At 44.0% G+C, this 26614-nt stretch overlaps 1 protein-coding gene across 2 annotated transcripts in view; it reads right to left on the bottom strand.

The window, feature by feature from the left end:
- NBAS (NBAS subunit of NRZ tethering complex) overlaps positions 1-21795 on the bottom strand; it is a 2067161-nt gene extending 2045366 nt beyond the window's left edge. For both annotated transcript variants that reach the window (XM_085610668.1, XM_085610669.1), the window contains exon 1: positions 21646-21795. In XM_085610668.1, coding sequence (XP_085466794.1) covers positions 21646-21741 — 96 coding nt within the window. In that variant the 5' untranslated portion in view covers positions 21742-21795. The remainder of the gene's footprint in view (positions 1-21645) is intronic.
- Positions 21796-26614: the final 4819 nt, after the last annotated feature.

Here is a 26614-nt window from a genome sequence, read left to right as displayed (position 1 = left end):
TGACATTGCTCAATTGTGGGGATCCCAGAGGCCCCCGGCGGTGTTGGCCTGGAAAGAACATATGGATTGGTGTATGTTTCGTGAAAAGGTAGTGTATGTGGCGAGGGGTAAGCCTGGGGCGTGGGTGAAAATCTGGGGCCCCTGGAACGCCTATCGCGGGGGTATTTGTGAGCCGCCACTGCTACCGGCTGCCTCACCAGCTCCGTCCCCCTAGCCGACCCCCTCCCTCAGCCGTGGGCATGTGGTTCCCCAGTCCCTGATCTATTCCCATTCCCCTCTTCAGAGTTTGGCTGCTGGTTGGGATCCCCCACTTAAGGAGCACGTGCCGTCACGTTGGATGGCGGATTGCCTTGCGGGTGTGGTTTTTTGTGTTGTTCTGTTTTGAAAAAAGGAAACCGTATTGTGGGCTTGGAGTTATGTGGCCTGCGCTATTGATATCTCCTGATTTACCAATCTGCACCGCCAAGGGACTCTTACTGTAGGTATGTCATATGCTTCTGCCACTCTAGCGGCCGGCCGGATGGTTGTAGGCCCATACTTGTAACTTTTTTAAAATATAATAAACGGTTTCAAAAAAAAAAAAAAAAAAAAGTTTTTAAAAACATATATAAAAAATAGATGAAAGGTAAGGTTGGCTCTTAAAAGAGCCGTTGTGTTCATGCAGGGACAGAGGAAAGAAAGAATGGGAATATTAGACGGTACGACAAGTGTGCTGATCTATTTTATTGTTCACTAGGGAAATACTGGTCTCCCTATAACAAATTAGATCATGACAAGTGGCGCACCGTATTTCAACCCTCAGAAACCGAGGGTTAGTTTCCAGAGGACCAGAAAAAGGAGATGCTCCCCCCACAGATGAAGGGCTCACCTGACCTGCAGAAGAAGGACTCGGCACTGCAGATGATGGTCCAGGCTGAGCTGCTGTGGATGTGCTTGGTTGATTTACTGAAGGGTTACCTTCAGTAAGTCGAGCATGTGTCCTTCTGTGTACATCCTTAAGGTGTCTCATCATGGTGTGATTCCCGAAGGAATACTTCCTGTCGGGATTCCCTCTTGAAAGTACACGGCCACACAGCTTACAAGTCACTAAGGGTGCATTTACCTTTTGCTGGCCTTCTGGAAAAGAAAAATACTCCCATATGTAAGAGGTCTTTTGTTTCCTCGCTCTCTGCCTCAAGGTAGTGCTGCAAGCCTCACTCTCAGAAGGGCTCTGCTGTTCTGCCATCATATCACAAAGACAACCCAGCTCCTTCTCCTAAGGGATCACAAGCAGAAATGAGGGGAATGGGTGTGGTGTAGGAGAGTTCTAGAACTGAAAGTAGTTTCAACCAATCAAAAGTTTTGTTTCATGATCACATGACCTACCGTACGCTTACGGTACGCTTATTGTGCGCTTACGGCAAAAGTACGCATGCGCGTAAAAAAGACACGCGCTCGCGCGCATGCGCAAAACAGGCACGCCCCTTCACTTCCGCGTAACGTGCGCGTGCAGCGTACGCGTTACGCGCTATGTGCGCGTGACGTGCGTCTACGCAAATTGCGTAAATGAACGCAAACAGCGTAGAAATCTAACGTAATTACAGCAAGACGTGCGCTTACCGTACGCGCACGGTAAAAAAAAAAAAAAAAAAAAAAAAAAAAAAGGTATTGCTAATAAATTTTACCTGTTTATTTTAAAAAAATTGTAAAATAAAAACATATTGTAGAATAGACAATTAAAATAAAAAGAAGAAAAAAAAAATTAGCATTTAAAAAACCTTGCCCTCCGGGGGGGGGGGAGGGGATAACAAACATGTTTTTAAAACATTTCCATGGCAGACATGGATGCAGCGCAACTCCCACTGAAAATTTAAAAAAATTATGCTTTTTTTTTGGTCTGGGGGTCCCTGTGAAGATTCATCAAATGATGCCAAAGTTATAGCCAAGTGGAAAATATATATGTATATATATATATATATATATTCACTGAAAAAACCATGGGTTTCACTCACGTTATAGTTAGGAATTAGCATTTAAAAAACCTTGCAAATTCACTGAAAAAACCATGGGTTTCACACACGTTATAGTTAGGAATTAGCATTTAAAAAACCTTGCAAATTCAGTGAAAAAACCATAGGTTTCACACATGTTATAGTTAGCTGGACATTTCACTCGTAAAAAACCAATGAAATTCCCCCGTTATAGTTAGTTCAGCTAACTATAACTCGCGCGCCCGCAATGCACTACTGATGACGTCACATATTACATCACTCATGACATGGTCAGTGACATCACTCATGACATCACTGATGACATCTCAAATGACATCACTGATGACATTATCCTTGTGACAGAGTGGTAGACCTCCTCTCACCCTAATATAACCTTTGATACAAACATTCAAAAATAGAGACTGACAATTTTCAAAAAAATGGACATACCAATAACAGTTACAACAACCTATTCAGGAATTCTAAGATCCACATACACATCCACCAACAATCCTATACAGTCACTCATACATGTACTCACACATCATATGTACTCATACACCTAAACATCCTGTAACACAATGCCACTCATCCATAGAGTTACTCACACACATAGTCACTCATGCTAACAAAGAATCAAACATCCATTTACTTGCATATACAGTTATACACACACCACCACACTTACTTCTACGGAAACTTACACATACTTAGTCTTTTAAACAATCACTTATAGAAACACATACTTATTCATACAGGAACTCTTTCAATCTCTCACTCTCACATATACTCACTTATATACACCAATAGTCACATATACTAGTTTAAAACATATGTAGTTACTTATGAAGACACTATTGAGACAGTCATTCACTCACTAACACACCCATGCACCCACTCATCCACCCATACAGTCCTGCACACATGCTGTCTTCAACACATACAAACAGTGAGTCACTCATTCATGCATCTATGCACTACGTAATACCCCCCACCGCACCATGAAGACACTCATACTGATACTCAAAAAACCAACTAATAACCTATATAGACACTCATGTAGCTACTCACCAACCCATGCAGCCACTTATATACAAAGTGAGAGACTGATACAGGTATTTACACATTTAAACATTACTCACTTAGCCATGTATTCAAAAAGATACACTTAATCAGTCAGTAATACAATCCATTTTTAAAAAAAAAACATCATTATAGTTAGCTGGGCTAACTAGAACTTATGCCCCCATAATGCACTGCTTATGACCTCCCATATCATATCACTCATGACATGGTCAGTGACATGTAAACTCACTACACAGAGAAGTACAAAAATCAACAAAAATACTACTACTAAAAGTAAAGATTTCAAAAGTGTGGGACAATTTGCCTCAACACTCAATGGCAATTGAAAAGAAGAGGAAGAGATCTACAACAAGAAAGACAGCAGATGTCTTAATACTGCCCTCACACACTTTGCAGTGTCATGCTTCATCATAGGGCCGCATCATACGTCCAGGTGCAGACCAACACACTGGACGGAGCGCAACATTTTTTTGTATATAAGAAGAATAGTGGTGAGGTTACAGAAAATGTGAAGAAATCAGACATCCACAAATCATATAGAATAAAGAGAAGAATGTTCTCCTTAAGTGGGACCAAAAAAGTGCAGACATATACTAATAAAACTACTTAAGGGGAATACCATCATATTGTTTTATTCTTGAGGCCCCTTGGTAGGATTTAAAACTCAAAAGGTCGGGAAATTTAGGGGAGGTAAAGAGCCCCTATCTCCCTTCTGCCAAAACCAACATGTTTCTGCCAAGATAATGTGTGTATGGGTGTGTTGGTGAATGAATGGATGTCTCAATAGTACATATCAAAGTAACTACATATGTAAGAGGCAGTGTATGTGAAAGTTGGAGTGTATAAATGACTATATGTGAGAGTCAGTGATTGTGAGAGTGACTGTATGGATGAGTGTGTGCTTGTATCAGTGATTGTATAAGAGAGTAAGTATGCATTGGTTTCTGTTTGAATAAGTGATGTGGTGTGTGTATGGATGTATGACGTTACAACGCACACTATTACAACGCATGCACTTACAACGCATTTTTTACAACGCATAATCCATTACAACGCATGACATTACAACGCATGACACTACAACGCATTTTTAAAAAATACCTTTACAACGCACTACCATTACAACGCATACTACCTTTACAACGCATACCATTACAACGCATAATATTAAATTACATTTAAGGTAAGTATTAGATAGTATAGGGGTAAAAATTACTATTCTAACTCCAGGGGGTGCAACAGTAGGGTAAGTGTTGGATAGTGTAGGGGTAAAAATTACTATTCTAACTCCAGGGGGTGCAACAGTAGGGAAAGTGTTGGATAGTATAGGGGTAAAAATTACTATTCTAACTCCAGGGGGTGCATCAGTAGGGTAAGTGTTGGATAGTATAGGGGTAAAAATTACTATTCTAACTCCAGGGGGTGCATCAGTAGGGTAAGTGTTGGATAGTATAGAGGTAAAAATTACTATTCTAACTCCAGGGGGTGCATCAGTAGGGTAAGTGTTGGATAGTATAGGGGTAAAAATTACTATTCTAACTCCAGGGGGTGCATCAGTAGGGTAAGTGTTGGATAGTATAGGGGTAAAAATTACTATTCTAACTCCAGGGGGTGCATCAGTAGGGTAAGTGTTGGATAGTATAGGGGTAAAAATTACTATTCTAACTCCAGGGGGTGCATCAGTAGGGTAAGTGTTGGATAGTATAGGGGTAAAAATTACTATTCTAACTCCAGGGGGTGCATCAGTAGGGTAAGTGTTGGATAGTATAGTGTAATATTATGCGTTGTAATGGTATGCGTTGTAATGGTAGTATGCGTTGTAATGGAATGCGTTGTAAAGGTAGTTTTTAAAAATGCGTTGTAGTGTCCTGCGTTGTAATATCATGCGTTGTAATGGATTATGCGTTGTAAAAAATGCGTTGTAATGGTAGTGCGTTGTAAAAGTTGCGTTGTAAAGGTTGTTCCCCGTGTGTATAACTATACAGGTCAGTAAATGGAAGTGTGATTGATTCTTTGCATGACTGATTAGGTGTGTGAGTAACTCTGGATGAGTAGTGGTGTGTGAGTGTCTGTATATGTATGACTGCTTATGATAGTGTTGTATTGATGAGTGACTGCATGTATGAGTGATTGTATGGGTGAATGAGTGTGTGTAGATCTAGGAATCAGTGAGTGCGCATGTAGTAACTGGTATTGGTGTGTCGAAGGTTTCGAAAATGGTAGTCTGTATTTTACAGTGGGTGTATCAAAGGTTATATTAGAGTGTGAGCAGGCGCATTAGAATTTCACGTGGATGATGTCATCAGTGATGTCATTTGAGATTTCATCAATGATGTCACTGACCATGTCATGAATTATGTCATATGTCACGTCATCAGCAGTGGATTGCGGATGCGCGAGTTGTAGTTAGCTGAACTAACTATAGCGGGGAACTTCTATGGTTTTGTACGAGAGAAATGTCCAACTAACCATAACATGCCTGAAACCTATGGTTTTTTCAGTGAATTTCTAAGGGTTTTTAAAATGCTAATTTCTAACTATAACGTGCCTGAAACCTACGATTTTTTCAGTGAATATATACAGAGTATTATTTATTTTTCAATTTTCTATAAATCGACTAATATCATTGCTTGAATGTTTTTGTATCCAAAGGCACTACGGCCTCGCCTGGTGAATGTAACTATTTGCAACTGTTGGTTTTTGGTTCAGATATGTTGGTAACTTAAACAGATTTCCTAATTACGGTTTGTTTTCACCAGAATATCAGGCTGCAAAACGGCCATACAAAAATAATAAAGGCACCTAATAAAGTGTCTGATGAAAATGTACTGGGCGTTTTAACTAAATCTACTGTACTTTAGAATTTGCATCCATATGCAAAAAAATTGATAGTGTACAGAATTAAAAAAGAAATTACAATCATTGGAGATCAAATAAATAAAAAACAAACATTCAGACAAGACTGTGGTCAGTGATAAACGCTATATGATGAAGAAATATGATTTAAGCTAAACTCTATTATTAAAAGAGTAATTTTTTCTAAGGTACAATACAGGGAGTCAAGCTACATTTAGGTGTGGTGATGCGTTCTTGTACCTGAATCTCAGACTAAAAGAACAGTGAAATGGCACAGTAAGCAGAAGATACACTTACATAACCATATAACCCATTGGTACAGGAGTGCAATGCTTCGGGCTGATTTCATTTGGCTCATTTAAACCATGTATGGGGTCGTACTATAAGTTCACGAAGACCGATTACATTTTACAAATTTGATGTCAATGAGTTTACACTTGGGATTTTACTGTTGATGTATAAATATTTCTTTCATTCTTGTGAACATATAATGTTTTTTATTATATCATGCAACTATCAATGTTTGAAACACTGATATTGATACTAAATTCCTAATTTTGTTAAGATATGGGAAAGGTATTCATTGTTTATGTTAATTTTGAAAAGGATCAAAAACTTTTAATTAAGAATTGTGATACAAAAATAATGCATATTACACCTCACTGAATTTTCAAGCTGACAGAAGATTCACAATACACCCAACAGCTCTTGCAATGTTTGCTACAGCACTCACACTCTGCCGCCCTCAAAAGCAAACTTCACCCCCAAAACACTATTAATAGGTATATTGCCCTATCGGCTACCTGTCAGGGGCCCGGGATCAGTATAAATGAGGGCCTGTAGGGAGGAAGAAATATATTAAAAAGAAAAGCCAGGGAGCGGGTGGAGAAAGCAATAGAAGAGCTGGGGAATGGGGAATGAAGGTGGAACACAGAGCATACATGGGGTGTGTGTTTGAGGGGGGAACAAAGCAGTCACGTGAGGGAGAAAACACTTGCATTATCTTGCACAGCTGAAACCGTAAGGAAAAAATGGACCCTGAATAGTTCCCTGAAAGTGATGAGAATACAAATCATTCAATGAAAAGGATAGTACGGAAGCTATGCTCCCTGGGAGGGACAATTGCAAGATGAGGAAGGCAAGGCACTGATTAAGAATCAAGCAAATGAGAGTGAATAGCGGTAAGCAAAGGGAGGGCTTGAAGACCACTAAGTTTTTGGTATGGTCCACATAACTACTGTCTGGTAGGGAACATCTAAAAACTAAGGAAAGAAATATAATTTACTTTGTCATGTATTTTTTTTTATTTTAAAACATACATTTTACACTGTCTGTGACAACAGTAATACTTGAAAAAGTCTTACTCCTTAGCTCCTTGAAATTTTGCATCACCACTCAATTATTGGATAGGCATAGTGAGCTTCCCTGCATCTAAGCACTTTACCTTAAAACTACAAAAGATGATGGGTGGAATGCTTGTGAAAGTCTACGACACTGCCAATCACATGGGCCACAGTCCAGTGCATAATTATTTTGCCTACTGTACTACCAAATGAGGTTAGTCCGTATGTAAACTAGTCTTGGTCCTACTCCAATAAAATTAGTCTAGCTCAAACTGCTAGGCCATGTAATCTCAATACGGAGACACAAGCAACCTCAGTTGGGTTTCAGCCCTTCAGTGAGGGAGAGCTTTGATCCTACAACACCGCAAGTGCAGGAGCCGCATCTGGGCAGAGGCTGAGATTAATTGAGGAAATTCCACACATCACTCTTTTTTGTTCTAAGTGAGAAATCTTACGTGCAATGGGTACAGTAAGACAGAGGTAAAATGCTCACTGTGCTAGTGGACTCAAGCTGCATGTCTCCAATGAGGCCAGCATTGGTCTGGGCTTGCTTGTGTTTCCATCTAGAGGAACTCTGGCATGGCAGTTCATGCTGAACTTTTTCTGTTGGAGAAGGACCAAGTCAGAATTGAAAAATGCTGGTCTCTGTCTAGAGTGCCACAGTAGACAAAAAAGGATGCACTGGAATGTGGCCCTGAGTAAATACCAGTGGCTCAGATTAATTCAAGCATTCCACACATCCCTTTTATTTTTTTCTATCCAAGCACTCTTACACCAAACCAATAGTAAAAAGTACCATTTCAAACTATGTATGTTTAGGTCTCTGTGGTGAGTACCAATGAAGCAAAGGCAGAAGATCATAAAGGATGCACCTGACCAGTTGTGCCAAATGGTATTGTTAAGCATACATATGTACAAATGTGTGCACACACTACAAGCACCTGCTGCCAGGGTGCATAAACCAAAAGATGGTTAGAAATGACAATACGAATGTTCTCAGTCTTAAGCAGCTTGACTATAGAACGTTGGTTACTGACGCAGCCAAAGTGATGAGTAGAGAGCAACAGGGGCGCTTATACGATGTGGGGGACAAGGCTGGTAAATTGATTGCATGGTTGGACAAGAAGGAGAGAGCGAGTCGAGTGGTGCCGGTTATTGAGAGAGCGGATGGCGTGCGTGTGACTGACCCTGTGGAAATTGTTGAATGTTTCGCGACTTATTTCCGTGACGTATATTCTCCAGTCTCGAATGGTCTTGAGGATGACTCTCATCTGTTGCTGAGAGATATAGTGTTGCCGTCTTTGTCAGAGGCGGATAGGGCACTGATGGATGCGACACTGTCGCCTGACGAGATTGCTTTGGCCATTCGCTCGATCGCTTCTGGCAAGGCCATGGGTCCCAATGGCCTTCCCATTGAACTGTATAAACTGCGCCCGGACAAGATGGCGCCTCATCTCCGCGATAGGTTTCTTGAGGCACGTGATGTGGGCTCTCTCCCCTATGATCAGCGTCTCGCTACCATAGTCGTGATTCACAAGGAGGGGAAGCCGCGGGATCGGTGTATTTCTTACAGGCCCATCTCCTTATTAAATGCTGAGCCTAAAATTCTTGCTAAGGTTTTAGCTAACCGTCTAGTTTGGGTCGTCGGCGACTTGATCCATCCGGACCAGTCCGTTTTCATACCTCACCGTAATACGGCCCTGAACCTGAGGCGTCATCATGGAGTGCTTGCCAGAGCGGGGTACATACGTGAACCGGCCGTTTTGGCGTCCTTGGATGCCACTATGGCGTTCGATACCCTAGAATGGCCATATCTTTGGGCGGCGCTTGCGAAATTTGGTTTTGGCCCCGGGTTTATCGGTTGGGTGAGGTTGCTGTATGAGGAACCGTTGGCTCAGGTGGTTGTGAATGGCAGAGTGTCGGCGCCCTTCGGGTTGGGAAGAGGCACGCGGCAGGGTTGCCCGCTGTCACCCTTCCTTTTTGCGCTTGCTTTGGAACCTCTGGCTGCCTGGTTGCGATGGGAGCCCTCATTGCGCGGCATTAGGTGGACGCCTGAATTTGAGGACCACATTTCTCTTTATGCGGATGACATTCTCCTGTACCTCACATCTCCCCGGGAGTCTTTGATAGTACTGGTCGATGTTCTGAACTCATTTGGTCATTAACTGGGCCAAGTCATGCGTCTATGTTCTCTCTGGGGACGCTCCTCTCCTTCCGCGTGGCTGCCCTATCCAGATTGCGCTGTCAGGGTTTAAATACCTGGGAGTGTTCATAACTTTGGACCCTGTGGCCCGTTATGAGCGGAACCTACTCCCCCCACTCCAACGACTGAGGGCCGACGTCTCGAGGTGGCGACGGCTTCCGCTTTCGCCGCTCGAGCGCGCGGCGTTGTTTAAAATGATGTCGCTGCCACGATTCCTGTATGCACTGCAAAATACACTCGACGTCATACCGGCCCGCTATTTCCGTGAGGTGGAGAGCCTGCAGAGGCGGTTGTTCTGGGACGGGCGACCCCGAATCGCTCTCACAAAATTGACACTCCCTTGGTATGATGGAGGTATTGCACTCCCCGATATCAAGCGTTATTATTGGGCGTCCCAACTGGCGGCGGTGAACCACGGGATTTACGGGCCGGCCCTGAACCCGGCGTTCGAGATGGATAAAATGCTATTGCCTGGGTGGGGACTATAATAGAGCACTCTATTCGAAGTCTCCTGGTGTGCAGTTGACCGGCCCAACAAAGATAGCGGTACGGGTGTGGCATGCTGCTAATGCCGCGATAGGTTGGAAGGACCGCCTGACTCGAGCGACTCCACTGTATGCTTCTGAAAGGCTGGGCTGTTTGTGGAGGATAGGGTGCTAGACGGCTACGTGCCTGACAGCACAATCTTCTTGATCTATAAAAAGCTTAACGTTCGGGCGGATCTGTTGACCCGCTTGAGGGAGATCTGGGTGGCTGACGGTTTGGAATTAGATGATGAGGACTGGGTCTCGGCAATAGCCTCCCCGCGGGAGGTGGCAATTCCAGCCCGCCTTCGGTTCGTACAACTAAAGATACTCCATAGAGTGTACGTCACTGGTCCCCGCCGGATGCGCATGGGTCTCTCCGTGGATGGGATGTGTAAGCGTGGCTGTGGTTCGCTGGGTACTTTCCTTCACGTTCTGTGGGAATGCCCTGAGGTGGCGCTCTTTTGGCGTCGGGTGCATGCGGTAATGGAGGAAGTCACTCACGTTGCGCTGCTTCCAGAGGCTAGGAGATGCCTGCTGAACGTGTGGGAGCCAAACGATTATAATGTGGCACAGACGCGGTGGGCGACTTTGGGAAATATGGTGGCCAAACATAACATTGCTCAGTTATGGGGTTCCCAGAGGCCGCCCACGGTCTCGGTGTGGAAGGAAAATATGGATTGGTGCATGTTTAGAGAAAAGACAGTGTATGTAGCGAGAGGCAAGCCGCGGAAATGGACTGGGGTGTGGGGTCCGTGGACCGCTTATCGCGGTGACATCTGTGCCCCTCCCCTGGCTGTTGTACTGGATGCCTCTTCGTCCCCCTAGCCGAGCATTCTTCGTCTGTTAAGTTACGAGTGTGTTACAGTTGGCTTTTTCCTCTGCTGCCGTGCCCCCGTCCCTTCTCAGCCGCTGATCATTGGTTCCCTACCCAGGGGAGCGCGTCCTGCTATTCACAAGGTCTATTGCCTTGTTTGTGTGGAATGTTTCTTAATTTTAAATTGAAAACTGAAATCGTATCTAATATTGTCACTCAACTGTTGCTTCTGCCTTCATTGGGTGCGATGCTGGACTGACGGGCTCCCCGGACTGACCAATCTGTATAACGGTGAATGATACGTCTCATGCTACTTAGCGGCCGGCCCAAAGGGTTGTAGGCCCATGTTTGTAACCCCTTGAAGTCCAATAAAGGTTTCTTTAAAAAAAAAAAAAAAAAATATGAAATGACAATACGAAACGTAGAGATGCTCCACAACAATAATCAAAATTCAAAGTTGTGATTCTTGTCTTTATTTTCTCTTTCTTTTATAAAGTTTCACATATATGCTGTGAAGATAGCCAAAGCATTTCGTCCATGAAATGGACTTCTTCATGGCGAGTGTGAACATAAAAAAATCTCAGCCCAATAAAGACATTGCGGTGTGGATTCGAATTAGACCCCCGCAGTAGTATACATCTTCAGTATTCGAGATAGTAAGTTCCAATAACTATTCAAACAATGTCGTCCACAACGAGGCCCAGTATGGGTATATGGTGCAATGATAACAACCCAAGTGGAGTCGTGCCAACAAGGGGATGGAAGAGGGGCCAGTAAGCCCTGTAAGGCACTCCGATTGGTGCTTCGACCGCCACCGTCAATCTGCTGCACTGCGGTGCCATGCAGGTGGAGAGCACCCTAGCTCAGCACAGATGCAAATATCCTACTGAGTGCATACATATGTAATGATACCTTTATGCCCAACACCGAACAGTAAAGATACCTTTACTGGTACATGAGAGTGGCTTTACATATTTATGGAACTTGTAACTCTGAAGAATGCTCATGCATACTACTGCATGCCGCATTTTAATGTGTGAACATATACACTAATGTTGGCACGTAGAAGACAGAAAAATGAACGTAAATGTGCGTGGGGAGGTTGTTTATGTGTATACATGGCATAGTGTGCAAAACAACTTTTAAAGAGGCATTATACTAAATGGGACAGTAACCATACTATGTGAAATTTGTGTTTCACATCAAAAAATGAATGCATTGCTTTTGCTAGTATAACCATAGCAAATAATACGCTAGGGTGTACTTTTTCTGGAATGACTGATGCTGTGTGTCTGAAGTTTTTGCTGGTACATCTAACCTCGAACAGTGGATGCATGCACCATTTGTGTAGTGCATCTGACTAATCACAATGGGTTCCAAGTAACGCTACTCAATGTTACAAATTGAAGCCATGTCAGTGGGTCATAATTTGCCTTGCACAATGGCAAATAAAGACGGTCTGACTGTGCAGCAGTTGAGTCAGGCACACTGTCAGCAGGGCTTAGGTGTTGCCTGTGTGCAGAGGAGAAATACAACTAACCCCTATAATGTGTATGTGTCGGTGTTGCCCTGTGCAGTGGATGTCAGGTGCTGTTTTGCAAAGTGGATGGGCATGTGCAGTTCTGCGCAGTGAATGGTCAGGTTTTATTCTGCGTAGTGGAAGGGCCGGTGCCATTCTGTACAGTGGATGGTCAGGTGCCGCTCTGCGCAGTGGCTGGTCAGGTGCCGCTCTGCGCAGTGGATGGTCAGGTGCTGCTCTGCGCAGTGGATGGTCAGGTGCTGCTCTGCGCAGTGGATGGTCAGGTGCTGCTCTGCGCAGTGGATGGTCAGGTGCTGCTCTGCGCAGTGGATGGTCAGGAGCTGCTCTGCGCAGTGGATGGTCAGGTGCTGCTCTGCGCAGTGGATGGTCAGGTGCTGCTCTGCGCAGTGGATGGTCAGGTGCTGCTCTGCGCAGTGGATGGTCAGGTGCTGCTCTGCGCAGTGGATGGTCAGGTGCTGCTCTGCGCAGTGGATGGTCAGGTTTTATTCTGCGTAGTAGAAGGGCAGGTGCTGTTCTGTACAGTGGCTGGTAAGGTGCTGCTCTGTACAGTGGATGGTCAGGTGCTGCTCTGCACAGTGGATGGTCAGGTGCTGCTCTGCACAGTGGATGGTAAGGTGCTGCTCTGCACAGTGGATGGTAAGGTGCTGCTCTGCACAGTGGATGGTCAGGTGCTGCTCTGCACAGTGGATGGTCAGGTGCTGCTCTGCACAGTGGATGGTCAGGTGCTGCTCTGCACAGTGGATGGTCAGGTGCTGCTCTGCACAGTGGATGGTAAGGTGCTGCTCTGCACAGTGGATGGTCAGGTGCTGCTCTGCGCAGTGGATGGTCAGGTGCTGCTCTGCGTAGTGGAAGGGCAGGTCCCGTTCTGTACAGTGGCTGGTCAGGTGCTGCTCTGTGCAGTGGATGGTCAGGTGCTGCTCTGCGCAGTGGATGGTCAGGTGCTGCTCTGCGCAGTGGATGGTCAGGTGCTGCTCTGCGCAGTGGATGGTCAGGTGCTGCTCTGCGCAGTGGATGGTCAGGCACCATTCTGTAAAGGTGCTGGCCTACGCAGGGGATGATTAGGGGCTGCCCTGTTAATGAATCTTGTTTTTGACTGTGAAGAGGACGGTCTTATTTAGTCCCTGACAGGTTCTATCTTATGTGATGTTGTGTACGGTGGATGGGTTTGTGCAGTCAAAGTAACTGTATTTCCTCTATCCAGTAGATAGTTGCAGCTTCGACTGGGCCGATGCAATTAGACAAGCAGTTGCAGCCTGAATGGGCCAATGTACAGATGAAAGTAAATAGATGTTTTTGTAATTCTCACGGAGAATCGCGGATATACCACAAGACCATCTGCAGTGTGAATCTTGTGCCATATTAAACCATGGATATCCACAATGCATTCCATTTGCTCCACAATTCTGACCCTCACACACAGTCCCACTATTGCACTTGCGCTACATGCACATTAGAAAATTCACATGTGCACTCCATTCACACACAGGATGTTGGTGCAATGTTCTGATTGTTCACATAACAGCAAAAATATTTACACAAGAGGGCCGGCAAGTTATACTCTCACTAACTGAAATTAAAAGCTATGCTCACACTATCATTCTCAAAACATGGCATGCAGCCATCACTGCTTTATGTGGTACACCCAAGATAGGGACAGTAGTCCACTATGAGGGCACGCATGGTGCCGCTCTCTCATGGTTGTAGTGTTCTCCCCAGCCTGGGGAGTCGCTAACGACTACGCCACACAAGGAGCTTAGTATAGCACGTCTTTATTCTTCTGCAAACTATACGCAAACTCCACATTCTAAACCTGCATTCACTTCGCTCCGCTCGAACTCTTGGGTCACTGTTTTATAGAGTCCATCAGAAGCCACAAGGGTTCTGTCATTGCTAACTCACAAGACACTACATCTCCCCATCGGTTAAAGAATTTTTTAAAACAATTTTACAACTATGCACACAATCATAGCTCTTCAATAAGTCTTTGTGGCGCTTTGATCACACTGGGTCTTCGGAAACTGGGGACATGCAGGAGAGGTGTCCATGCCATGCGTTGGCGTTGCAGGGGTTTTTCACTTGTCCTTTCAGACCTAGTCTCTACATTGACATCAGTGTCTGACAAGCGATGAGCCACATGTCGGAAATGCGAGGAATCTCGCGCAATGGCCTTCTCAGGATGTTGGGCAGTCATCATATGTCCTTTGCTAGCCGCAACATGAAAGGGCTCAGGATTGAAGGGAGCATCATAATTTCGTTTTCCAGATTGACGAACAGGCACTATATCTCCTCTAGTGAAAATAACATCCTTTGCATGTCAGCGCTTGTCTGCATAGGCCTTCATTTTCTTTTTACGATCCAAGTCTTTTACACAGATTTCTTCATCAGTACTTGATCTTCTGGTGGTCCATTGAGGTAACTTGGTCATCAAGCCTCTCCCGAACATCAAGGTTGCTGGGCTTTCACCTGTGGTCAAGTAAGGGGCCGAACGGTAAGCTCGAAGAGTAGAATTCAAGACAGTTTTAAGGTCGAGCTTTCCAGAATAGCAAGCTGAACAGCTTTCTTAAGAGTACTCATGAAAGGTTTGACAAGGCTATTGGCCTGAGGCCAAAGAGGTGTGCTCTTCTGATGCTTCTTATTAAGATGACTGAGAAAGTCTCTGAATTCTTGACTGTTGAAAGGTGGGCCATTGTCAGATTTTGAGATTGCAGGAACACCCCATATCACGAAGATACCATCTAATCTCTGGATGACTTTCTCTTGAGTGACAGATGAAAGATCTTCTATCAATGGAAAACAGGAGTATTCCTCAACAATCACCATCAAGTTTTGTCCGTTGTCAAGAGGACCGAAGAAGTCAACAGCAATTCTTTCCCACACATGCTTTGGCAACTCTGACATGTTTAAGGCGTTTCGAGTGGTTTTCGATAAAAGGCAGTTGCATAGATGACAGACCTTCAATTCTCTTTCAGCTCCCTCGTCGAGATGTGGGAACCTGACTCAGTCTCAGAGAGCTTGTTTTGTGGCCACGATTCGATGATGTCCTTCTTGGGCCACTTCAATTATCTGTTGTTGTAGACTCTCCAGAATAATGATTCTTGAACCTCTTAGGATAATGCTTTTCTGAGTAATGGACACTTCATCTTTGACAATTTTAAACTTCTGGTAATCACTGTCACTGGTAAGAGGTCTAGGGTTCTGGTGCCAAGACTGATGCGTAATAATGTATTGTAGTTTTAACATGTCACTATCTTGCGGCAGTGAATATTTGTTCCAACGAAATGGCAGCTGATGTGCTTGATTTCACAATGAAATGTATGTATGCTTCAGCCGTCTTGGAAGGGGTGACAGGGCACGGCAGATGCACTTGAGTAGTCAGCAGGGTTTTGATCTTTCCCTGGACGGTGCACAATTGTGTAGTTGTATTCTTGTAATCGTAGACTCCAAAGTTCAATGCGAGGAAGCATCTTTGCCATTTGATTGCCAAAGATGGTCACAATGCTTGGTGATCCCAGGATGCTTGTTTCCGTTCCAGGGAGGACCTGGCTTGGCAGTTCGGGCTGGACTGTTCTCATGAGGCACAGGGTCAAGACTGATTTTCATATGGCTGGGTCTCAACTGGGGTGGCATGGTGAACAAAAGAACGATGGATTTAACCCAGATCTCTTGACTGGGGGTGAATGTCTGATTATGCTCTGCATTCCGTCAAAAATCTGTGGGTCTTCTGCTTTCTCACCCTAAGTGCGGTGTGTATGCCCAGACGTGGGTCCAGGGCTCACTGTGCCACTGGATTCAAGCTAGCCAGGCTGATGAGGGGTGATGCCCCGAAACCGGTCCTAGGATGCTTGTTTCCATTCCATGGATGACCTGGCTTGGCAGTTCGGGCTGGACTGTTACCATGAGGCACAGTGTCAAGACTGATTTGCATATGGCTGGGTCTAAACTGGGGTGGCATGGTGAGAAAAAGACCAATGGATTTAACCCAGATCTCTTGACTGGGGGAGAATGTTTGATTTGATCTGCATTCTGTCCATCATCTGTGTGTCTTATGATCTGTCACAAGCGTGAAAGGCTTTCCGTATACGAACATGTGAAAATGTTCATAAGCCCACACCACTGCTAAACTTTCTTTCGCAGGCTGTGAATAAGAACATTCAGTTTGGGATAAACTTCTGCTTGCATATGCCACAGTGCGTCTTCAAGCATTTGGGTGTCCGCCGTGTTGTGCAAGGATGGTGCCCAACGCAACAGGGCTAGCATCAACAACAACCCCAGCAGGAAGCTTTGGATCAAGGTATGACATTTCAGTAGCGTTCTCAATACCTTGATTGATTTTCTGGATCCTTTGCTTGCATTTATGTGACCAATCAAAAGAAACATTCTTTTTTGTCAAGTCTCTTAATGGTGCACTGACAGTGGCAAACACTCGTACAGATCTGGCGCAGTAGCTGGCCACGCCAAGGAATGAACACGACATGGAAACATATTTTGGAGGACTGGCAGTTGACAATGCTTGCACTTTTGCTGGATCGGGTGTCTTGCCTCCATCAGAACAGTTATTGCCAAATAATTGTAACTTGGTCTTATCGAACTCACATTTCTCAGCATTCAAAGTTAAACCTAGATTAGCGAACAAATGACACACTTGCGTTAGAGCTTTATCGTGTTCATTCTGTGTAGCTCTGAAAACCAATATGCCATCACTATAATTGAAAGCATTCATGACAGCCTGTATGATACTTTGAATGACATCTTGAAGCAGCTCTGCAGCTGATGACACACCGAAACTTGGGGCCTGATTAGGATGGCGGTGAAACAGACACCGACAGCCCCTTGACAGCAGTCTCACCGCCATCCTAAACAAGTTTCCCGCCTGCCACATCAGGATGGCAGGTGGTTTGTTGGTGGTCAGAAAGACCGACTGCCACGCATCCGACAGGCTTCTTGAGCCCTTCGGTGAGTCGGAGGGGAATCATATACCTACAATGAAGGCGGTGCCTACCAGGCACCACCGTAGGGACTAGGATGTCCCTTTCCATCCGCGTTTTCACGGCGGTTAACCCTTCATGAAAAGGCAGGCGGAAAGAGACTTTGGGGGCCCATAGCGGCCCCCCTTCCCCCTGGCCCTTAGACATGGGCCCGGGGGGGACACCTATGGTACCCCCCCCACACATCCCTGCACCATGTGGCAGGCACCGCATGGTGCCTGCCACGTAGTGCAGAGATATGTGCAGTGACCCCTTTTTGTCTTGAGGCGTGTGCTGCAGCCAGCAGCACCTGCAGCAATACAAAATATAGGCATTGCGACTGCCGTGGTGGCGGTCGCATTGTAATGCCTATGTTGGGGCTGCCGACAGCCTGTCGGGCGGTCCCGATTTCCAATAGGGCCATCCTAATCACACCCTTAGTTTTTTGTAACTGAACAGACCAATAGGTGTAGAAAAGGTTGTAATGTGCCTGCAATTCTCCTAGAGTTTCAACTCATGACATCCTTTATTCAAATCAAGGCGAAAGAATACCTTCACACCATTCAATTGTATTATCATGTCAGCAATGTGCGAATATGGAGGTCGTTCTCTTTCAATTGCCTTGTTTGCTTGACGCATATCCATGCAGTTGCGTACAGCTCCTTCACTGTCCTTTTTGGGTACTACCACTACGGGAAAAACCAATGGCGTTCGAATGGTGTTCGACCAGTGGAACGCTCAATGATATCATGTTTGAGTAAGGATTCGAAAAAAATGTCAGCAGCTTCCTGTAAATGAAATGCAATTCGTCTGTGTCTTTGAGCAATAGGATGGATGTCCTCATTATTGTGTAATTGTACATTCATAGTCTTGAGTTTTCCTAACACGTGAAACAACAAAGGAAATTGATTTACAATTTCATGATGAGAATTCAGGTTATAGTTCACTAATATCAGTCCCATAGCAGCAGGTGTGCTGAAGATGAATAAACAGGCACTTGACGCTGTCCCTTGAAGTACATGAATGGGTGCTTTGACTTTTGTTTTCTTGCGTTTCATTGTTGCTACAAATGAACCTTGACTTTAATGGTATTGATGCAGCCCATGTATGCACTATAGTTCTCAATGGTGTAAAATCGGGGCAATGGAGATAGCTCATTGTATTTCTCCATTTGCGTAATATTTATCAGCGCACCTCTGTCGATAATAAAAGGCATTGAGCAACCATTGACTTTTAGTGTGATTTTCTGACAATGTTTGAATGATTTTGGTGCTTTGTCATGTTGACCTTTCTTTGACCTGTATTTTTCCTTATATGCGGCTAGTCCAACATGCGCATGTCTCTCTGAGGTAAACAATGAAATTGCACAACCATGTTCTTCACTTTCACTTGACACTTAATAACTTTTTAAACGATGATTTAGATGATGTTTACCTTCGTATGGTGTCGATTTGCCTCAGCTGGTGTGGTAGCTTGGCCTTGTGGGCGTGCGTCGAACGTCACTTCTGGAACGTTCGGGTAGCCATTTTGTTTTTGCGCCGCGACGCACACACTTTTTTCTTCACCTGCTGACCATTATAAAATGGTTCACACAGCCTCTGCAGATCTGTCCAATGGCGGGACATTGACCTGCGTATGGAAATGAAAATCCATGCCTTAAGCACAACTTCTTTTTCTGGGGAGACATCACTCTGTGTCCTTTGGCTTTATTTGGCTTAACTTTTCATGTTCATGACTGACACACCCTGGGCACCTCCGGCATCCATGTCAGCAGCTTGTCGATCGGCACACTCTTCAGTTCTGGCAGCCATGAATATTTGCTCCACTAAGAGTTTCTCTCAGCATTCATCATCTGAGTGATCTGACAGACATCTGTCAATCACTCTGAAGCATACAGCTTCCTCATCATTAAATTAATTTAACTTACAGTGTTTGATAGGCATATCCGGTCTCTCAACAAATTTGTCGATGTATCAACCTTCTGCCATTCTTTGTTGAAAATGTATCTTTTGTAATCTACATTTGGCATTCGATTGAACTTGAGATCCAAGGCTGCTTTGATTTAACAAGTTGTAATTTCGTCAGCTCACAGCGTTATCTTTATGACTTCTTTTACACCTTCACTTTCTTCTTCTTCTTCTTCTTCTTCTTATCTGCTTCTTCTGTGCATCAATGAAACATCAAATGTCTCTAACCAGGCGGTACATGTTTCGCCAATATTGAGCTTTTTGGCTGTATCAAATGGTAGTGGTAGTTTCAAGAAGGTGGCAGCAATAGAACCACTGGTGGAACTTACTGATGTGGAGAGTAGTGTTCTTTCCGACGCTGTGTGGTGAACTTGTTTATGCAAACCATCTCTTACAGGAAACGTGACCTCTATCTTGGTCTCCATTGGAAAAGCAAACTTTCACAATTCCAATCGCTGCTCTCGGCTTCTAATCTCGAAGACTTCTGGAGTTGTTCTGACCCCCACTCGGTAGCTTTGGTGGCGTGCCGCTTCGTTTATGGACAGCTCTGCAAGCACAACCCCGAGCACTTCCTCTGGAGCCACTCCACCCAGTTAAGTGGTAGGAGGACTCTCTTTACTCAGTTCTGTTAAGCAGATTACTGTTTCCTGTAGTTGAATTGCTTTGCCGTGAGGCGTCTCTTTGTGCTGTTTGACATCTGGTTGATCTCTGCCTTGCATCGCTTCTGTTCGCAGCATTATCTCACAATTTGCTTTTGCTATTTGTTGCTCTTTAAAAATCTGGTTGCATTTGCCTTTGGCCATATCACTCCGTATGATATAGAACTTCAGGTTGCGTAGTACCTCTCTTTAGAGCCTTACCAGCAGTTTCTTGGCCACTGATGTGTAGACTTCTCTGTGTGGCTTTCATTATCTTCAAATGGTTCACACGGACCGAGGCTGCGCTTTGACTCCACATATGCCAAATATCGATTCTACACTTCGACGGAGGAACACGTGGCATGCACAAGCAGTCTGCTGGGCCATGGCAAACTCTCTGGGTGAGCACTGACGATCTTCGTGTTACTATCCCCTATCTCGTCACAAGTTGTAGCGTCCTCCCCAGCCTGGATACACGCCACACACACAGCTTAGTATAACAAGTGTTTATTATTTTGCGTGTTAGGGCAAAATCCACATTGCATTCACTTCGCTCCACTCTAACACTTACGCCACAGTTCTACAGAGTCCATCAGGAGCCACAGAGGTTCGGTCATACCTAACACACATGACACTACAATGGTCACATGACAGGCCCTGGATCTATATTTGTTAAAGGCAGGCTTAGGCCTCTGCCACATGCTAGATTATCATGATGCCATGGCCAAAATAAGAGTTAAAAGTCAAGATAACAGACACGCAGTCAGGCACTCAGTAGGGGAACCCTATACCATACATGGGACAGTCACATCTGAACATATGCTGTTTGATACATTTTCATTCATTTTTCACTCATGTAAGATTATTGCACAAATGCCACAATAGAACCACCTAAATAGTCTTGCTTGTATGTGGATATCAAACTTGTTGTGTTATTTGTAGTGTATTTCCTGTGCTGGTAACTTAAATTGTTACTCGATTAGTTAACGTTCACTTGAAAGTTGAGCTTCAGGGAGATGAATAAAATCAGAAACCTCAGAAACTGGGAGAAAACTAAAATATATTAAAACTTTGATTTATGTTTGGTTAAGATATGCTAGTGATTTAGACAAACAAGGTCTTACAAGATTTATCAACTATAAAAAGTAAGGCACACTGATATCCCCAGACTGGTATGGACCCAGATGGAGCCCAATGTGCACTCTAATATCGTGCCCCTCACACCAATCTCCATCACACTACAAGAGCCGTGCCAACGCCACGTATGTTACTGAACTAAAGGTAGAACGAATGCACAACTCCGGATAAGCAAATTTGAGCAAATAAAGCATTAGTTTACATTGCCTTTGCCGCGGCTGGTTTGGCCGGGGAAAAGGCTTTCACGTTTCCCCAAAATAATTAGCTGTTTAGTAACAGCAGGCTCGCGAGTTCCCCTGGACAGCACAATATCAGTTGTTCTACATGGGCCAAGCACTTCACTAAGCTATCATTAATGCTCTTTGGGAAAGTGCCTCTAGAGCTATAAGTGACAAATACGAAAGTGGTACAATAGGGCGCTTATTTTAAACACAGACACGTCAGCCGAGGTGCGTGACGTGGGCATAAGCGATGTTGTGACTTCCCCCGCTCTGTGAGAGCAGAGTTCCCTCTGCGTGGCTCCCCCGTCCTGCAGCTAAAGGGTGCAGCTTTCACTGCTAACCCTCCGTAGACTGACGTGCTCCCGAGGCCGGCTCTCACCTGCACCTCAGACTCCGGTGGCCACTCTGTGTTGACTAGTAGATCGTACAGAATGTCTTCCTCCTGCTCATCACTCAAATCTGCGGGCGCTGCCATCTTTATTCCTGGCAAGCTGGCAAGTTGACTCGCGACTACGGCGCCCCGCCCAGTTCAAAATCCTTCAGTGTGCGAACTCTTTATCAGTGACGACCAGAGGAGGAGCAGGAGAAGGGGGTTGTTCTAGCTAGCCTTGTAAATGACGAAACTGAATAGTATAGTGTTCAGTGGTGTCACGGGACCACACTCAGTCAGTCGGATGGTTTAGCTCAAAGAAAAGCCCGCCGATATCCACTGGAAATTATTCCTAGGATCGAAAGCGAAAGGCTCCTGTCTTTTCGTTGGAGGTTTCCAGCAGATTTTTTCTCAACGCCGTCTTTTTGAAAGACCATTTAGGAACTCTTAACGTAGCTAACGCTTTTTGTAAAGTGTCCCATTCCATAGCTGCAAAGTTTTCAGCATGATTGTGTGTGACAATTCTATTTTTATAAGTGTCAGTGTGTGGTATTTTGCTGCATTATGTGTGATGTATCGGGTGATGTTATCAGTGCTTTATATGGAAAAAAATAAGTGCAGGTACTCACCAAATTGAGATTTGGGGGTGGGGAGGGGCAGGGCTATGGGGGTGGAGCTACGGGGGCTGGGCTACAGATAGTGCTAAGGTACCGGGCTAGCGGCACACATTTAATTTTGATTGAGATTTAATTGGTGTGCAGATACGCACACTGCAGACAACACTCACTCATACAAAAACACACACAGGGAAATAGAAGCACTCGTGCATGCAGATAGGGTATTTAGTTCATGTGTTTTAGAAAAGCATATTCGCTGATGCCCACATTACTAAACCTGGATTCCCGAACCCCCACTATCCCCCCCCCCCCCCTGTGCATCACCATCACCACCTTCCTCCTCAATCTGGCTCCAATCAAGTGCTGTCATACTCTGCAATGCCAGCAGGAAGCCTTCTCTTAGGTTTCCCGAGTCACAAACAGGCCCTGCTCACACACCTATAGTGCTATTGTCTCCACCAGGGGCCAACTAGACTGGAACTTAGGGGGGTGGGGGGGGGGGGGGGGGCTGACAAACCAAGAAATGGAGGCGGAGCTAATACTTCAAACAATTAAGAGCTGACTTATCCTCAGAGCCAATACAGCAAAATAGTGTCAAACTGTGTATTTTAAACATATTGGAAAAAACAAATACTATTAGAACAAACATGATTTGGTGGATTTGACAATGTTTATAGACTACTTACAAAGAACTTTAAAGGAGGAGCTTGAGAGAAGTGATGTAACAAGCAGTTTGAACAGATTTCAGTACAAAGCACATTAAACAAGTTTTCGTAAATTTATTTCAAAATGTTGCCCCTTATCGCCAATTCTCTGACAATTCCTTCCTGGCAGGATAACATGCTCCATTAAGTATTTATTATTTCATGTCTAGAAAGGCGCTATTGCCTGATTGTTGGCCAAAGGTATGTTTACCAGGATGCTGCAATTTATGCTTGTTAGAGCCTGCACTCATGCACAGCTGTCACAAAACTGAGCTTAGTGGGATAACACACCTTTTTGGGATGTATGACTGGTAAGTGACAGGTTTGATTCCTGAATCTTTGTTTATTCCTAATAAAAATCACTGAAAACCACTCAATGGCCAATATTCTAACACGTTATTGCCCTATCATGAATCTGCATTATCTGAAACATAACATAGTTGTTGTTAGTGCCCCACATTGAGCTGTTCTCATGTGGAATGCATCATTGAGCTACACCCATGCAGTAAGCTACTAAGCTGATGCTTTGTCCTATGCGAAGTCACTCTGAGAGAAACAGAATTAGTGTCTCTTAATAACATACATTATAACAACCAGCTTTCAATTCTTTTCTAAGCACCACAGTGTCGAATCCACTAAAATATATTAGTATTAAATCTTGGATGTGCGATGTGCTTGATAAAATTCATAATTTGTTGCTCTGAAAAGGTGGTTCCTAAAGGTGTTTAGTTAATACGGGAAAAAGGGTGATGTACATATTGAAACTTGTTGTGCACAAAGAAGTGTCTTTTCCTTGTGTAATGCATTTGTATTGGTAATCATTATGCACAGATTCATGCTATATTTCCCAGACCGTTGTTTAGTTTGACAGCAGACTTTGGGTTTGCAAGTATTTTGCTACTACACTAGTTAGAAAGGCACAACACGTTGATGCAATACCTATACAGGGGAAGTGCTGATGTTACGCTGTACTGCCTCTCCATAGACACCATTCCACCATTTTCCATATCTGTTTACACTATGAGAAACGGATCGAAGTGGTTCATGCTTTAGGCAGCAGCGTACACATATATTTTATTTACAGCATTCACATAGCCAAGCTGTCTCTCAGTTCCTGCTCTAAACACTTGAGCTACCCTTCACAAGACAATGCTTCTTCACCAAAAGACAAGAGCCACAACCCACTATTACTGCTTGGTTTGTTCCAACATTGCCACTAGCCCCACTAAATCTGATCCTTACTGACAGGCAGAACATAAGCTGTCAGTCTGGCCCCATATGCATTAGAAACTCACAAACGTGTCCCTCAGCCCTGTCCTCTTCAATGCTTACATGATCCTTCTAGCCATGGCCATCCACAGCCACAACATCAACATTCTCTCCTACGCCAATGACATGCAACTCAAAATCTCCCTCTTGGACAAGACCCAAAACACTTGAAAAAGGTTCGCAGACTGTATGACCCAAGTCCCAAACTGGATAAAGTTGACTATCTCAAGCAAAACACCAACAAAACAGAAGTAGTGTTTAGCATTTATTAATGAGCTTTTTCTCCTAATACATTTGACAAAGTTTTTGCAGCAACATCTATTAAGGAAAAATGTGCAGTATAGTTATAGATACACAATTCAAAATCCGATCGGTGCTCAAACTTCTACTTACACTTTGATGGAAATTTAAAAAACAGCTTGAAATCAGAGCCTGAGTAAAGTCTGTAAAGTTATAGAAGGTAGGTAATGTTAGAGAATTGTTCATGTCTGTGTTGCTATTATTATAGCCCCGTAGTGCTGTGGGGCTCAAGTATATTGCACTGCATTTTATTGTATTTCTATGAGGCTTTATACTCCTTATGAGATGCTGATGCTCGCTGCTCTGTGAAAGTGCTATGGATGAAGTGTGTTTGACATGCGACCTATAAAGGTTCTGTATACATTGTGCATGTTGTTCACAGTTGTGCTCTTGCCATGTGTTGTCACTAGAGGTGCCAGTGAATTTACCGAGAGAGCCGAGCCAAGGGCCTGGTGCAGATCTTATAGCCCGTGCAAGATCTGAGCCCTGGAAGTGTTTGCTATGTAAATCATTCAAGAAATATTATGTTAAAAAATGATAAAGTTGTCCAATATTTTAAAAAGTGTATTTCTTTAACAAATGAACCTTTGACATTAATTCATCACATCATAGTGCTGCACTGATAAGTATTTAATAATAGATAAGTAGAAGAGGTTTGGTGAAAGAAAATATTTTCTTAAGATCACACAATTTAAGGGTGTAGCTGCTATTTATCCAGGTTTTCTGATTTCACTTTGTACAAATCAACCAGTTAATGGTCCTTCCTTATGTTAAGGCTTTGTTTTCACCTCGTCGTGACCTCCACCCACAGAACGAAGTAGAGCACTTAAGATGACAACAAGTTGATCACGTTCATTGCTTATAGGCATGGATAGATTAAGCAATTTGCCCAGATCACAGGACTTTGAGCTGACGCCGAGACTTGAATCTACTTCCCCAGTTCTAAAATCGGCAGCACTGGCTGAATACCACATTCTGGCTAGAGAGGGGAACGAAGGCGGAATCGCATTAAAGCTTGGCTCATTACGGGCTCGAGGTTCCAACAGGACATCAAGCTGAGCCAGAGCCAGGCTCGAGCTTTCAGTGGCTTGCCAACCTCTTGTTGTCACTGCTGTTATGCATGAATTTGAAGTGAAGAGGAGTGAGAGATAGGTGCTCTTGACCGATTCTTATGGATAGAAGTGTGTGAGTTCATTGTGGCCTATGTTTGAAATGTGTTGGTTTGAGATGAAGGGTTCTGCCCTTCAAGGGTGCAAAGATAGTGATTTTAGCAGTTTAAGGGCACAAAAGTTTACCCAATTACCCGCCAAAGTAGCGTCTATGGAAGGAAAATTCCAGATGCACTTTGCAGTACAACCAAACCTACTGCACCCACAATAAACTGTGCTAAAAGCAACAATTTACTGGAACAAGCGGATGAACGTGGAGGGCTGGCCATTAATTAAAATCATTGATAGAACCTCATGACCAAATGCAACTCTTCATTTAAGATTATGTTTGATTAGCGCTTTATGTTAGAAATTGTTTCAAAGCCACTAAGAAAAAAGTTCACTAACATTTATTTTCTAATGTCATAAATATTTAACTTTTAATTGAATGTAAACCCCTTCTTAAAATGTTTCCAGTGTAATAGCGCCTTGGGCCTCACAAGCATTGGGAAAGTGCTATAGAAATCACACATACATAACACAATATCACTAACTTTATTGTTCAGTTACATTTTAAAGGAAACATATGTATATTATTTCTCCTTTTAAGGCTGAGCCTAGGCAGAGAGCATGCACTGTCTGCAAGACCTGCAGTAAGCAGTATAGCGAGTGTAAACCCGCCTGCTGCTTACCATTGGTTAACTCCTGCGTTACTCTTATTGCCAGGCTCCTTAGTGGTTGGTGCTCCTGATACATCACTTCTGTTTTATCGGAAGGAGTACCGACCAACTACAGTTTTATTACGCTCCAAGTGTTTATGTGTTATGTTTAGGGACTACTTCCTTTATTTTATTTTGTGTCATGACGGCACCAAGCACGACACCCGGTTTCATTTATTTTTTTTATTATTGTGCTCGGGCGCCACACTGCCTAGCATGGC

This window comes from Triturus cristatus, chromosome 6, assembly GCF_964204655.1.
Source record: "Triturus cristatus chromosome 6, aTriCri1.1, whole genome shotgun sequence".
In the NCBI taxonomy this organism is placed as follows: Eukaryota; Metazoa; Chordata; class Amphibia; order Caudata; family Salamandridae; genus Triturus; species Triturus cristatus.
Note: the sequence above shows the minus strand (reverse complement) of the source record. Positions and strands in the feature narration are given on the sequence as shown.